We start from the raw sequence: 15430 nt of genomic DNA on the forward strand, positions 1-15430 counted from the left end.
TCCTCCAAGTGAGGCAGGGCCGTGCCAGCACATCAAGATAACCGGTGAAGATATAATTTGCCCACTGTGAGCCTGCCTGTTGATTGCCTATTGTAATTTTTATTTGCATTGAGGTTCTGTGGTTTTTAAAAAGTCAACTGGATTTATTTTTAAATTAAACTTACCCAACATCAAAGGCACTAAGAGGAGGATATTTATTATAAAGAAATCCTATGTAATCTTTTAGATCTGTGTTCTGTGTTCAGGACACGTATCAGTAAATGGCTGGGGGACCTTTCGTGGCCAACTTGCTGTATTTCTCTGACCTCAGACTACACCCGTGGGCGAGAAACCCTTTTGGGAGGGGATTTAGAAGCCCCACTTTCCTTCTCTCAGCCCCTTAATCTAATCCTGTTTGTAACTCGACATCTGCATGGAGACTGGGACTCTCAGGCTTCAGTCCCTACCCACCTCCCTTCTGACAGCAGTTCCCTTCCAGATCTGGGCAACTCAGGCTGAAAAAACAGGACCATTTGGCTCATGAATCATTTATTGAATAGGCAAAAAGTTTATATTTCTAGTCTCTCTTTGAAAGAATGGCAGGCGCCTCTTAAGAGAGTTAAGGTTTTAACATTAGTATTTTTTTCAACCCAGATGCTTACATGAAATGTGTTCATTTATCGGCTCATGGAGGAAATTTGTGGTCCTCTGTTCTAGACATTTTTGAATGCTACATGTAGCGTTTAAGTCTGTGCTAACATTTTAAATGGTAAATGTGTCGAAACAAGAGCAGTGCTGTGAGTCCCATTTACAGAAGAGTAAGTTGACCCTCGCTGCCTTCGCCTCTCTGTAAAACTGTCCCTTTACACAGGCATCAGCTTGCACCTCTGGCCACAGCTTGCACACTTTTAGGGATGATGTCTTCTGAGCTTAACTGATGTTTATGTTTCAGGTCTGCTAGGTAATCAACATTCATACTGACCATCAGAATAACTTTGTGTAACAAGAAGCCCAGTGGTCCTGTTCTAGCATTTTTACCATACAAGAGAGGTCCTGCCACTGGCAGAAGAAAATGTGTAGCAACAGGTGGCGTTTATGTGGTTCAGTGCACGTGGGAATGTCTCAGTGTTCACAGCTTGCATCTCAGAAACTCCAAGTTTTTCCTCATGGGAAATTCACACCCCACAGCCTCAATAGGGTATTGGTGAAGTCCCTTAAATCACTGGGCCCACAATGACTGATCATTTCTCTAGTTTTTGTAATATGAATGATGGCCAGGAGTCCCGTTTAGTCATCCTTGTCTACAGTCCTTCCTTCTCTGGTGAGATTTCCTGTAACAGATGGGCAGTGAGATTTCTCAATCACCATAGACTGTTATTTATTCTGTAAGTCAGGCTACTGGTGAAGTTAGGGCTTACACTAAAGCAATCTCATATGTAGGAAGCATGCTTCACTTCACTTTTTGTTCAGTGTGTTTTAAGAAAGGGAGCTTTGGAATCCAGTCTTGATTCTACCACCTACTAATTCTGTTAATTTGGACCAATTATTTAACTTTACCAAGACTTGGTTTTCTCATTTATAAAGTGGAGATGATAGACTTATTTCCCAGAAAATCTGAGACAGTTGGATGAGTTCACATAGGTAATTACTTTGCACAATACCACACAAGTGGCAAATTCACCTATATGTTTAATAATGCTTAAAGGGAAGGTTCAAATGGATTATTGTCTAGTGGAGAGTTCAGTTCAAGTATAAACAAATACCTCTCAGTGTAAGAACTGCTCTAGCATAAGTGTTCCCTTTTGGGAGATGTGGTAGCAGCTAATGGTCAAAGCAGCTGAGTAAAACTTAAAGAGAAGTGACATCTTTTGTGGGTCCCAAATGGAATGCATCTGACACCAGTTGGATCTTTGCAATAGATTAAATGTAGGCTTGAACTCACCTATCATAGAGCAGTAGGATCTACTTCTCTGTGGTTTGCAAAACTCTTGCCCTGTACCCATATTGATTTCTGTACGGAATGAATAGCCTTATGGTAGGCATGTATATTGCAGAAGTAGTCTTGGTTATAATTCCAGTAAATGTAATTAAATTAATGATTTTAATGTATAAAATTAAGAGTGCAGAAAAAACTCTTACATATACATATAAACTCATAGAGACAGATACATAGATAGATAGAGATAGAGATATTCCACAAAATGCTTTAAGAAATTCAAGAGGGAAAATGTGTTAAGATTGTAATTGTTCATCATTCCACATATTTGTGACTATATTTAATAACCTAATTAGCAGTAAAATTTTTATGAGTTAACATCACCTTGAGAACATTCTTTCCTATATTAGTGAGTTGTATCTGTAGATTTGTAACATCATCTTGATGTGTTTCTTACATTTTTATACACTGAAGCCAAATGAACTTCCACTAAGTACATGTTCAGCAGCCAGTCCGGACATACCTTGACAGGATATCTGGGGTAGTGAGGACTCCGGATCTTCTTATAAACACAAAGAGGAGATATTTGGGGGAAGAAGAATACTTTAAAGGTGTCTAAATTATCTTTCTTAAGTGATCATTTCACAAATTTTGATTTACTTTTTTAAATTACTAAATAAAACAAATATATACATAGTAAGATTTCTTTCTGGGTATTTTCAGAACTCCTAGTTATAACTATGCACCAAATATGGATAAACACTGGATTATGCAGTACACAGGACCAATGCTGCCCATCCATATGGAATTTACAAATGTTCTACAGCGCAAGAGGCTCCAGACTTTGATGTCAGTGGATGATTCTGTGGAAAGGGTAAGCGCATGGCCTGTCACAGCGATGGGCTTTGTCTAACTTCCTTTGTGTTGACATTCTTGTCAATCCTGCTTGTTTATTCCACTTCCAAGCATCATGTTGAGTGTGTTCCATGACTTACCCACTGCTCCCCACCATTCTATTTCTCCAGGCTGGCTTCTTGCTGGTGGTGGAGGAGAGAAAAATAAAACATCCTAAATTAGAGGTTGCACCCTCATATACCTTCAGAAATCAATCAAATAATGTCAATGACTAATGCAGTAGGGATTGTGGAGACTGTGAGGAACTTATTAATTGTCCTATTTAATCAAACAACAACTGCTCAGCTCAGGCTAACTTTTGCTATGTAGAAATTTGAATCAAGTATCATCAAGTTTTATGGCTTTATAAAAAGGAGCCAGAAACACAAACATTTTTATTTGAAATTTCCTGAGTTTAAAAGTCTAGCTTAAGTCAAATAAGACAAGCTGGATCTACCTGGATCAGGGTCAGAGGGAACCTGTTTATAACTCTTCGTAGTTACGTACACAGTGATGAAATTAAATATTGCTTTGACAACAGACTGTCAAAATGAAATCTATAAGGTTTAGTGGTAGAGGTTGTTTTGTGGCTTGTTGTTGTTTTGTTATCATTGTTTTACCAAGCAGACAAACAAAACTTAAATGTAAAATGTACCAGATTCAAAAAAGTTGTGTTTCATCTATATCATAAGACCTCTTCTCTCCAGGACTGTAGGTAATTAGAAAATGTGTTTGTCAGCCTTATTAAAGTAATTCTTGACTTTTGGAAATAATGAGAAAAAAGATTTGGGGGAAACCATAGCGACACGAGTGTTATTTCTGGCATCCCAATTGGCCCTGCCATGACCTGTGCTGTTTTTCAGCTGTACAACATGCTCGTGGAGACAGGCGAGCTGGACAACACTTACATCATTTACACCGCTGACCATGGTTACCATATTGGGCAGTTTGGACTGGTCAAGGGGAAATCTATGCCATATGACTTTGATATTCGTGTGCCTTTCTTTATTCGTGGTCCAAGCGTGGAACCAGGATCAATGTACGTATTTCTATTTGCATCATTCAGCTGTTGCAGTTCACGTGGGTCTAATGTCATTCAATTACTAATCTCAGTGTCTGGTTTCTTTTCATGCAAAACTAGAAATGGTGTGTGTAGGTTGGTAATTTAGAAGCTGAAAACCTTTCCCCTCACCACATGTTAAATTAACTAACATTTGCTTTAAACAAAGAGAATAGTTATCAGTGACAAATTCCCTCAAATTGACCAGAATCTTCATGTCTTTTCTGTGGACAAAGACAGAATGTGATCTTTGAGGACATTATACTTACCTTCTTTGAATCAGAGATGTACTGTCACTTTTTAAAATGATCAGTGCTTAGGTGGGTGTGGCGCACATGCCTATAATCTCAATACCCTGGGAGGCTGAGGGAAGAGGATGAAAAAGTTGAATCCAATCCGCACAATTTAGCAATCTAAATCCTGTCTCAAAATAAAAAAATTTAAAAGGGTAGGTGTGGGATGTAGCTCAGTGCAAAGGCCCCGGGTTCAATTCCCAGTACGACAGTCAGACAATCCACACAAAATCCTCTTAGTATTTGATTTTTAATTTTTAAAAGGTATTACTAAAGCATCATTTTTAAGACAACTTTAGGGCCAGGGATTTAGCTCAGGGGTTCTGCTGCCTGCCTCACAAGTGCAAGGTCCCGAGTTCAATCCCCGATACCAAAAAAAAAAAAAAAAGACAACTTTAAAAAGTGTGATTTTCTTTTAAAAGGAAAGAAACTTAGGGCCCTAGAGTTCTGTTTCTGGCACCTTAGGCTGGCCACTGCTTCCCTTTCCATCTCTGTTTTCCTGTCATAAAATGAGTCCCATGTGCCAGGCTGATCGTATCAGGACATTTTGTATAAAATGAGATTGTGCACATATAGAAATCATGGAAAGGGTAAAAGAGAAGAGCTGGGCCAGGCATTTAGCTCAGTGGCACCACGCCTGTCTTGCAAGCACAAAGTCCTGAGTTCAGTCCCCGGGACCACAAAACAAAGCGAGAGAGAAGAGCAAACGCAAAACCACTTCTAGGCCGGACTGTGATGTAACAGTGCAGAAGCTGGACAGACGGTATAACTGCCTGTCTCAGAGTCCCTGATTCTGGACATGCAGCATCAGGGCCCAGATTCTCATGTGTATGGTTCATCTGTTGCCGCACCCACCGCACTACATCCTGGGCTGATGGGAGGAAGAAGGGTTTCTTTTAAGATGGTTATGAAGCCAACTGGGAATTGTCATCTTTATAGTTAGAAAGTTTTATGTTTCTAATGCCAGGCTACCAAAGACTTGGTAGCATTGGTTTGATTCAACTCTGAAAACTGTTGGTGTCCTTTGCTAGAACACTGATGTTAAAGCCCTAATTCAGCAGAGGAGTTATGGATATTAGGTATTAGAAGAAAGTGTACATCACACAGAAACCATGTACCCAGCAGCATCTGGTTTGGCAGGGTGGCCAGAACACAAGAAGTGTGGGTCATCTCAACAGCCCAACCCAATGAAAGTCAGCCTTGTTCAGTGCTATTGCTGCTGACCCTCACCCACTCTGGCCAAATGTTATTGCCCACCCCTAGAAAACCATAGGGAAGGATGAGAAGAGTTGAAAGCCAAGGACTCACAGCTACAGAAAGAGCAGCCTTAAATGCCACCTTCTACTGGCTTTGAGTCCAGGTTGTAACCACATGTCTCTCTGCAGAGTCCCACAGATTGTTCTTAACATCGACCTGGCCCCTACAATTTTGGATATTGCTGGGCTTGACACACCTCCTGATGTGGATGGCAAGTCTGTCCTCAAACTTCTGGACCTGGAAAAGCCAGGTAACAGGTGCGTCAACATTGAGCTGGTGCCCAGAGCCAGCCTGCAGCTGAAAACAGGGAAGGCAAAAGACGCCTTGCCTCTGAGGATCACCCCAAGCTGAGCCTCTCTCGGCTGCCTATGAATTTCACACTGATGGAGATCTAGTCATGGTCTGTGGGAAGTGAGAGGTGTTCTTTAAATAAACTGTTAGCACAGATCCATTTGCAAAAGCATCCAGATGCCAACAGTAAATATTACTATTTTGCTTTCAGGTTTCGAACAAACAAGAAGGCCAGAATTTGGCGTGACACATTCCTAGTGGAAAGAGGGTAATTACTGGTTCCTGGGGTGCTCCTGGGAACTAGTCCTAGTGGGCAGCTCTCCCTGCTGGGTATTTTTTCCCTCCTTATTTTGGTTTACTAGCCACTGCAGATTTCATAAGCCTGATGGTAAGAATAAATGGTTTGCTCTTCATTCTCTACTGACCAGCAAAGTAACTGTTGCTGCTTCAGAACTGTAAAGGATGGGCCCAATGCCTTTACAGGGGCAGTAGGTTTACTGTTCCACCCCTCAACCTTGGTTCCTAATGGGACCATCCTTCCCACCTCCTTCTCTGAGTAGCCTCGAAGGCTTGGCTGGTACCCAACTTTCTACTTCTTTTCCTTATGTGCCTTTCATAGTTTTAATGTATGTTTATGCCATTGTAATTATCTCCATGCTCACTTCTGGGTTTTCTCTTTCAATTCATTATTCTCATTGTCTTGTTTTTCTTCTGCATATAAATTTGGAGAGAGAAAAAACTGTGTTTTAATGAAAAGAACTTTGAGCATGTAAAACTAAACATTGATGCCCAAAGTTTTAAATTTGTATTTTGGGGGGAAGGGGTGTTTCTTCTTATCCTGATGCAACTTTATAGAACCCAGCTTGTAATTTTCAAAGAGAATTCAGCAAATATTGAACTCCTGTAGACAGACCCTTAACATCCGTGTCTTGCTGTTTGAAGAATGTTGAGCCATGTGACAAGGAAGAAAAAGAGAATAGGCAGCACTGGGGCAAGGTAATTCAGCTCACTTCCCATATCAGAGCTTTTCTCCTTCTCTCAAAGCAAATTTCTACGCAAGAAGGAAGAATCCAGCAAGAACATTCAACAGTCAAATCACTTGCCAAAATATGAGAGAGTCAAAGAACTGTGCCAGCAGGCCAGGTACCAGACAGCCTGTGAGCAGCCTGGGCAGGTGAGTGAAACCATTTTCTTTAACATCATTCCTGTGCCTCCCCATTTCTAATGTAAAAGACTCTCAGCATATAAAGTAGTGTACATTTGTATATGCATAAGCTTTCCATAGTGATCATGAGGGCGAGCTCACTGCGGTGCCACTCTGCAGACATAATTGTCTACCTGGTCCAAGCTGGAACTCCTCATCACTGCTTGAGCTTCCCCCAGTCCACAAGATGATGCTCCTAGGGAGAGTTCTATGCCCATAGACACTGTCTGCTTCTGAGTAGAAGGGTCCTCAAGAGTGATGGAAAGCCTGCCTAGTCAAGTCATGGGTATTTGCTGAGCAGTGAATCACTCCAAGAGACAGGATGGAGCCTTTCCACCCGAGGCTACCTTCAGATATCATCTAACACAAAGTGTAGGATAGACTCTGTGACCAAGTTGGGAAAAGGGAAATCACATTCTGTGTGAGTATTGTTTCTGCCTCTGTTCATAAACTCTGACATCAAACATTTCATTACAATGAATTCTTTTCATTATATTGGGGGTGTTTTGTTTTGTTTTGTTTTGTTTTTGGTGCCGGGGATCAAACTTGTGACCTTGCGCTTTCGAGGCAGGCGCCAGAACCACTGAGCTAAATCCCCGGCCCTTCTTTTCATTATAGAAATATTATTACAGAATCTAGAACTACCAACCCCCAACTACTACCGATATGGTGGCAAAAAATACTGTACAGTGAATTAACACTGCATTTAAGGAAAGTGAGAATATATGATCACCAACATCACTGACACTCTTGATTGAAATCTATGCTGACTAAAAGGAAATCTACAAGGTAAAAGAAAATGCTGTCATGATAACAGGGGAAACAAATTTCTACCAAAATCAGTACAAATTACAACAGAATCAGGAAAGTAAAAAGAACTAACTTTTATTAAGCATTCATCTCAAACGAGACACAATACACAGGATGTTATATGTATTCACTAGATTTAATCCTCACATCTTTCAAGTGAGGTAGGCAATGTTATTCCTGTTTCACAAATGGCAGCAGAGAAGTGGCAAAGCTGGAATCCAAATGACAGTTGCCCAATTCCAAACCTCAGGGTCTTAGAGTCTTCCAACCTAAGCTACATTAATTAGGTAAAGAACTGAGATCTTCTCTGAATCTTTTTAACTTCTCTCTCTGACCTCTAGCTACTCAAACAATTAGTCAGCACCAGTTCAAGATATCAGACACCTGAAGTGGGTAGCCTAGTTATTATCAAAATGCCCCACTCATTATACTTCCTATATACTATCCAGGGTATCTGAATAGATGATCAGAATAAACAACTTGATCCTAATTCTCTTTCCTGCTTTTCTGGTGCACAGGAACTCTTTGAAGTAGAAAATGGTAATGAGGAGAGTTGTTGAAGGAAGGGATAAAATCCCTTCATGTTATTCTACTAAGTCTTAATTTTCAAGTGTTTAGTGGAGAAGCTTAGACCTATTCATTATATTTTAATTCGAAGTCTTCAAATCTTTCTTATGGAAGCTCTAAGTATTATGAATAAAACCGCAGAATTGTTTTGTAGCTTTAAGATGATTTTTATGAGGCCGCCTCAGTAGGCTAATTTACCTTTATTCAGGAGTTGGAAATGTTCAGTGTTAAACATATCTCATGCAAACTGGTGATCATGTTACTGTCTGAACCCTCTAAGTGGTGAGCGAGATGGCCATTTGGGAATAAGGTACACTGCCTACCTACTTTTCAGTATATAATTTTGCAAACCTCTCCATATGGCTTGTGCTGAAATTTTAATGTATGTCCTAGAGGACAAATATAACATAAACTAGACTATGGCACTTAGCTCACACTTTGCACTCAATGTGCTGAATGTAAACTGTTTTAAAAACTTAATTTTGCTTTTTCATGTTTTCCTAAACTTATTTTACTCCCCAGAAATGTGTTTATGTTTAGCTCCTTGGAAATTTCCTCTGCTCTTTTATTTCTATGTAAATCAGTCCGAACATAGATGCCATCTCATGGATATATGTATATAGATATAGATATAGATATATGTATATATATCATAGATATATATAGATATATGTATCTATATCTATATATATATAGATATATGTATCTATATCATAGATATATATAGATATATGTATCTATATCATAGATATATATAGATATATGTATCTATATCTATATCTATATCTCTCTCTATATATATATGTAGGAACACTGGTACTGATCTCCTTTAGAAGTTTCCGAATAAGTGGAACAAAGAATTAGGCTCCGCCCAGATGATGACTTTTTCCCATAAAATTTCTTTAAATTCAGTACAAGTAGGCTCTAGAAGTAAAGAGCTGGAGAGGCCACAGGCCACCTCGAGCTTCAGGTGTCCATGGCACTAATGAGTACTTCCCAGAGTGTGGTTGCTAGGCCAGCAAGGTGAGTGGGGAGCCTGTCCGAAATGCACGTTCTCTGGCCACCCCAAACCTACTGAGTCAGAATCCCCAGGGGGAAGCCCAGCAATCTGTGTGTTAATCAGTATCCAGGTGACTCCGAAGCACATTTCTAATCCACTGCGGTGTCAACTGACGTCACAGCTCAAGAATCTGAGAACTTCAAGGCAATTTTGAGTCTCTACAAGGTGGCTATCAAATCTGTGGGCCCAACCTGATAGCTCTGCTGTGCTCAAGAGTCTTTATCTCTTGGTCTTTTGCTCTTTCTGTCTGGTTATTTGAAGATTATCTTTTTTGGTGATAGCATCACTGAATTAAGAGAAGAAGCGTGCAGAATAATGCAATTGTAGTGCTTGGGATCGAGGTGGCGGCTAAGGTTCACGCTGACGGGCATGGAGTCTGCTGTCTTGATGCTGGCCTCACATCTGGCCTGTGCCCTTCTGCTTGTCTTCCTCTTAGCAGTGGTAACTGCTGCGTCACTAAAGCACCACAGTCTTAGCTTTGACCCTTTGTGGGATGTAGAGGAAAAAATCCTCACTCTGAGCCCCACTAATTCCCCAAAGAAAGAGTACATTCCCCCCTCATCCCACATCCATACCTGGCTAGAGTGAGCACAGGTGCGTGAAGTGGAGTGAATAAAGGAGCTCAGAAGGCTCAGTCTGGAATATCGGTAGCCACCACTTTGTAACTGTGTCTTCGTGAACAAGTCACTTATTTCTCCTGAGTCTCGGTCTCTGAAATGCAGAAAATTAATTCACTCTTGTGAGGATTACTCGATATCATCCCTGTAAAGTGCTAGGTGAGACGGGTTAATCTTCTCTGGTGTGTGAGTGTTGGGTGTTGTTATTCTTCCGGCCGTCTTACCTGTTGTTTTCCTTTCTGTGAAATCAATGGGCGATTAAAACGGGCTGGAATCCCAGACGCTTGGCATCACTTCTGGACTATGCGCATAGAACCTCCAGCAGGGACTAATTAAGACAACATGGACATATGCGTTTGTATTGCTTCCATGTTTCTGAATTAATCCAAGACAAAGTGTGAATTCCCGCCACTCTCTCAGCTAGGCACTGCACCCCAAGCACATTTATATATATACTCACGCATACACACACGCGCGCACATTCACACACACACACACTCATGTGCAAATTCAGCTTTTGCCTTAAAAGACTTTTGTTTGAGAATGAATAGACCAGTGATGCTCAGTTCTAGTTACACATTTAATCACCTGTGTGGCCTTTTGAAAGCTAGTGATACACTCACTACCCCACCCCAGACCTGATCAAAATGTCTACAGGTGACTCCAAGGCATCTGTGGTTTTTGTTGTTGTTGTTGCTGCTGTTTTGTTTTTGTTTTCACAGTGTTAAGAATTCCAGGCCTAGAATCAGAGAGAAAGGAGTCTTTCAGTTGAAAGGATAACATTTTCCTGATAAGGAAATTTCGGTCCAGAAAAATTCAAGCTTAACCTACATCTCTTCACTTTACATTGCATACTTTCTTCCTTGTAACTTACGCCCTCCATGCATGTGAGATTTTTCCCTTTAACTCTATAATTGGCCTTTGTATTAAGGGCAGTTACCACTAACAGTGACAGCCCTCAGCCATGACTGCACAACAGGCCTGTGTGCAGCTTTAGAAATGCTTCCATGCAAGTCCAAGGCCACCCCACACTGGTTAAATCAGAATCTCCAGGGAGGAGAAGCAAGGAGCAAGGTTGAGAACCACAAAGGTCAAGAGAGCATTCTTGGGTTGTTGTTTGTTCTACTTTGTCTTCCTCTAGGTATAGACACTGACTCCTTAACCAGGAGTTACATAAAAGAGAAATTCCCTGGACATCCACTTTTGAAGTACATTTTATGTATTCTCTGGCATTTTTCAGGGGGAAAAAAAGCTTGATTTATTTTTGAGGGACAAATGTCACGTTCCCTTGTTGAATTGTTAAATTCCAGCATTGTTACAATTTAGCTTGCTATTTTTAGCTATTTTATCAGTGCAGAGTCAAAGAGATCTGTTTAAAATTCTATAAGCACCCCCGCATCAAGCAAGCTGATTTATTATAAAGGAAGGTAGAATGTAATTTTTTGAGTGTAAACTAGGTTAGCTCCAGGATGTATGTTCTCATCCAAAACATATTCCTCTGACTGTATATTTATCCAACCCTTTGTGACTACCTGCAGCGGATGCCTAAAAAGACATTCACCAGTAAGATCTGGCCAGAATTGTTAGTTCCACAGCAGCCAACAGCCTGTTTGCAGAAACTCCCTGAACCCGGTCAGAATCACAGCGTGGCTCGTAGATGTGTGTGTCCTGTGCCCCTCCACAGACCCAGGGCTGAGCTCCTACTGAGTTCTTGTCTGCACTTAGCAGTGTGGACCTCTCACGGCCTGTAAACCATGCTTTCTGACCTCTCCAGCCTACCCTGAAGGACTTGTCTGAGCAGTGGGGCATCTACTTACACGTTTTGCTCCTGTGTGTTTGTTCGAAACGGTTCAGAGACAAGAGTGCAGATGGATACTTTACACGTCAACAACAGCGTGGACCCGCCCTGTTTAACTTGGACTCCTACTCTTCTGCACCGCTTCCCCGTGGCCTGCCCTGCTCAGGTTCCCTATTTCCTAGCGTGCTCGTCACACCTTCTCATCCAGGTCATTCGCCTCCCCTGCCTTCCCAGATGCTCTGCCCACACCTGAGCCCCAGCTGAAGATCCACCTGCCACCTCAAACCACTCAGCTTTTAAAGCCCTGCTCAAGGTGCTTTGGGATTACATCCTGAGCCCACTGTTTGCTTAACGTTACTCTGCCTCAGTTTCTTTATCTGCAAAATGGACATCGTAATACCTGCGGCAGAAAGTTGCTGTAAGGGTTGTAGGCGTTAAATGTTAAATCAAACACCTAGAACACTGCCTGATTATCAATCACTGGCCAAGGTCAGTTGACCAGTTTTGTTTTTCCTTGAGTGCAAGAACCATATATTTCTTCCAACTTTCCAACATTGGTGTTTTACAAATGATTTTCCAGGTTACAATCTAAAGGAAGAAACAACTTTTCTCTCTTCTGCTTCTTTCCTTTTACTATCTCTCCCCTTCTCTTCCCATCTCAGCTGACTCCCAAAAGAGGATAAATCTCCTTGGCACAAATAATTCTATAAAACAGGCACAAGTAGGCATACATAAGAACACAGGACATCCTCAGCTGACAGAAGAACACGGGACATCCCTAACCAATCCATGGAATGCACACAATTCAAAGATGTCATAACTGCAGTGATTACCCAGTGTTTATGGAGCTATACCATCATCTCACACTGTGATAGGCATTTTACGTGGAAAATTGCTCTATATGATAGATACTGTATCCATTTTATATATGAAGAGTGAAGCTTAGATGGGAAGATAGCTATAAAAGTAACAAGTGTAAGACGTGTGTGACTCAAACGCACAGCCTTGCTGGGCACAGGTGGTACATACTTGTAGTGTCAGCACTGAGGAGGCTGAGGCAGGAGGATCACTTGAGGCCAGGAGTTTGAGACCAATTTGGGCAATGTAGTTAGAGCCCTTTCTCAAAAAACCCAACACCACAAAAAAAAAAGGCACAGCCTCCTCCATTAAGTAATTACCCTATTATATACATTGTACAACCAGGAAATACTAAGCTGCCTAGGGATTAGGTAAACATTTTTAAAGGTCAATTATGAGAGTCTGGGTCTAGATTCATACTTTGTGTCTTCTCAGAATTCCAGAGCCCTCAACAATTTATTCTCAGGGCAGATCCTGGAGGCCAGGAGGAGCAAGTATTATTTTACCAGATGTGGAATCTGGAAGAACAAAGAAATTCTGCGGTTTGCTTAAAACCATAGTTGGCTGCAAAAAACAATTAAAGTTGAGGTCTTCAGATGCCCAACCCAATCCTTATCTCCATTACAAATGTCCACCTCTCATCAAGTTTACATTATCTCTGATTGTTTAAGCAATAAATACAGTGTGTGTAAGGAAAAATAATAACAATAGTAGCAGCTGCCTTTGCCAAATGCCCAGTGCGTGCTGAGTTCTTCCTGTGTCATCTGTACTGCTCAGGACACTGCCAAGGCTGAGGTTGCATGGCTGCCTTGCACTGAGTGCTGTGATAAAGCAGACATTATTTGAATCCAAGCTTTTCGACCTTAAAAGTCCAGGATTTTCCATATTCCAATATGAGTGTAAAATACCTTTCCCAAATCTAAGGTGACATTCATTATTAGGTGACATTCACTATAGGTGACATTCACTGGCTAGATAATGAATTATGGCAGCACCTTACGTACTTGTAAGGATTAAATGAATCAGTTCATATAAAGTGCTCTGGACCAATTTCTGGCAGGTTCCATAACTAAGGATGGGGAGGGTAGGATGAAATTGTCTGAAAGGTGTATGGCATATTTCTCCTTCAGTTTGATCCACTGACTAGCTGCACAGATGTATTCTTGTACCCAAATCACCAGCCTTCTCTTCTTCATCAGGCATTGCTCACAGATAAGCAGATGTAATCGATCAAAAGCTCTACCGCATAATTGCCCCACAGAGTGATTTCATGTTGAGCTCATTTTAGGAACAACTCAGGAATATGAGACATTGTCCTTGCCCTTAATCCCACTTGCCACTGGAGTTGTAATGGCTACAGATGAAATAACAATTAGAGAAATTCTTTAAATAACCGTGCCTTGCATCTTGCCAACAGTGGGTGTGCAGAAATACCTGTGGATTGCACGCATGCTACATTATTGGTACAGAGTGATAAATTAGAGAGGCAAGGGAGAACTGAAATGAGAAAGTCCCAGAAAGCAGGAAAGGAATTAGCAGAAGGTAATGAAGAAAAGTCAGAGACAGCTGGATCTACCAAGAAACTGATTTACTGATAAACTTCCAGAAAGTAGAAAGAAGCAAGGTAGGGCAAGGGGACGTGTGGAAAGGGCTCTCCTCCAGGCTAACCCGCCTTCCCTTAGCAGGTGTCGCCTGAGCTTGGCTTCCGCCCCCCCCCCCCCCGCCCGCTCTCTGCAAGACAAAGCCTTCCCCTTATTTTGACCATTTAAATGGCTTGCGGCTTTGGTTTCAGAGTAATTCTTTTAAAAATTCTCCTTCTTTTGCCCCTATCTATAAACTCTTCAAGTACAATCATCAATTTAGCAGCAACTATTTCAAGGTTTTATTGCATAGTCATAAAAATGGCCATGCTATGGAGCACTAAAATGACTGTGCAAATGTGTGGTAATTATATTTCATTGAAATTCATAGTACACTTGCCACTTAGAAGGCTTCCTAAGCCTCTAGCTAATTACATTATCTAATAAGTGTGACTTTTTCAGAGGCTCCGTGGCAGTGAAAGTAATTGGCATTTTTGTCAGTGGCTCTTGCTTTATCCAAGTGTGCATGTAGATGTTTATATATCTGCTGTGTGTATGGTATATACATATGTGTGTGTGCATCTGTACGTAAATACATGCATATATGTATGTGTGTTTGATTTTGTATGATACATCATCTTAGCAGAGACAGTGCCAGACATTCAGTGTGGTTAGATTTACTCTTCAGGAAGGAAACTCTCTTTCCCTTGATCTCTGTCCCATAAGAAATCAACAAGGAATTTAGCTAATTGGAAACTGCAGGTTGGATTCCAAGTAGGCTAAGTCACTAAAAATTCTGCCTACACCTTTGTGTTGTGTAGGAGTCTACCTGTCCTGTCAGGTCTGCTATGATGCTATGAGAAGGGGGGCGGGGGGGAAGGAAGGAAGGAAGGAAGGAAAGGAAGAGAAGAGAAGGAAAGAGGGAGAGAGGGAAGGAGAGAGGGGGGGAGGAAGAGGGCAAAGGAAGAAAGAAAGGAAAGAGAAGAAGGAAAAGTTTTGTAATACATTGTGATTATAAAAATACAGAAAGTTTTTACTACCCTCTTGTGACTTAGAAATTAATATTTAGCCAGGCATGGCAGCACATACCTGAAGCCCCAACCTCTCAGAAGGCTGAGGCAGGTGCATCATTTGAGTCCAGGACTTCAAAACCAGCTTGGTCAATGTAGTGAGACTCTATCTCAAAGTAAAAATAAAGGTAGATATAGGTATACACAGAGATATTC

The 15430-nt window shown here is 41.2% G+C and overlaps 1 protein-coding gene across 1 annotated transcript in view; it reads left to right on the plus strand.

The window, feature by feature from the left end:
- Positions 1 to 15430, plus strand: part of Sulf1 (sulfatase 1) — a 156577-nt gene that overhangs the window by 107725 nt on the left and 33422 nt on the right. The window contains 5 exon segments of the mRNA XM_087190436.1: positions 2639 to 2789; positions 3673 to 3848; positions 5548 to 5676; positions 5922 to 5978; positions 6755 to 6884. Coding sequence (XP_087046562.1) covers positions 2639 to 2789; positions 3673 to 3848; positions 5548 to 5676; positions 5922 to 5978; positions 6755 to 6884 — 643 coding nt within the window.

Source organism: Heterocephalus glaber, unplaced genomic scaffold (genome assembly GCF_053883595.1).
Source record: "Heterocephalus glaber isolate CG9 unplaced genomic scaffold, H.glaber_assembly_v1.0 deba00001553, whole genome shotgun sequence".
In the NCBI taxonomy this organism is placed as follows: Eukaryota; Metazoa; Chordata; class Mammalia; order Rodentia; family Bathyergidae; genus Heterocephalus; species Heterocephalus glaber.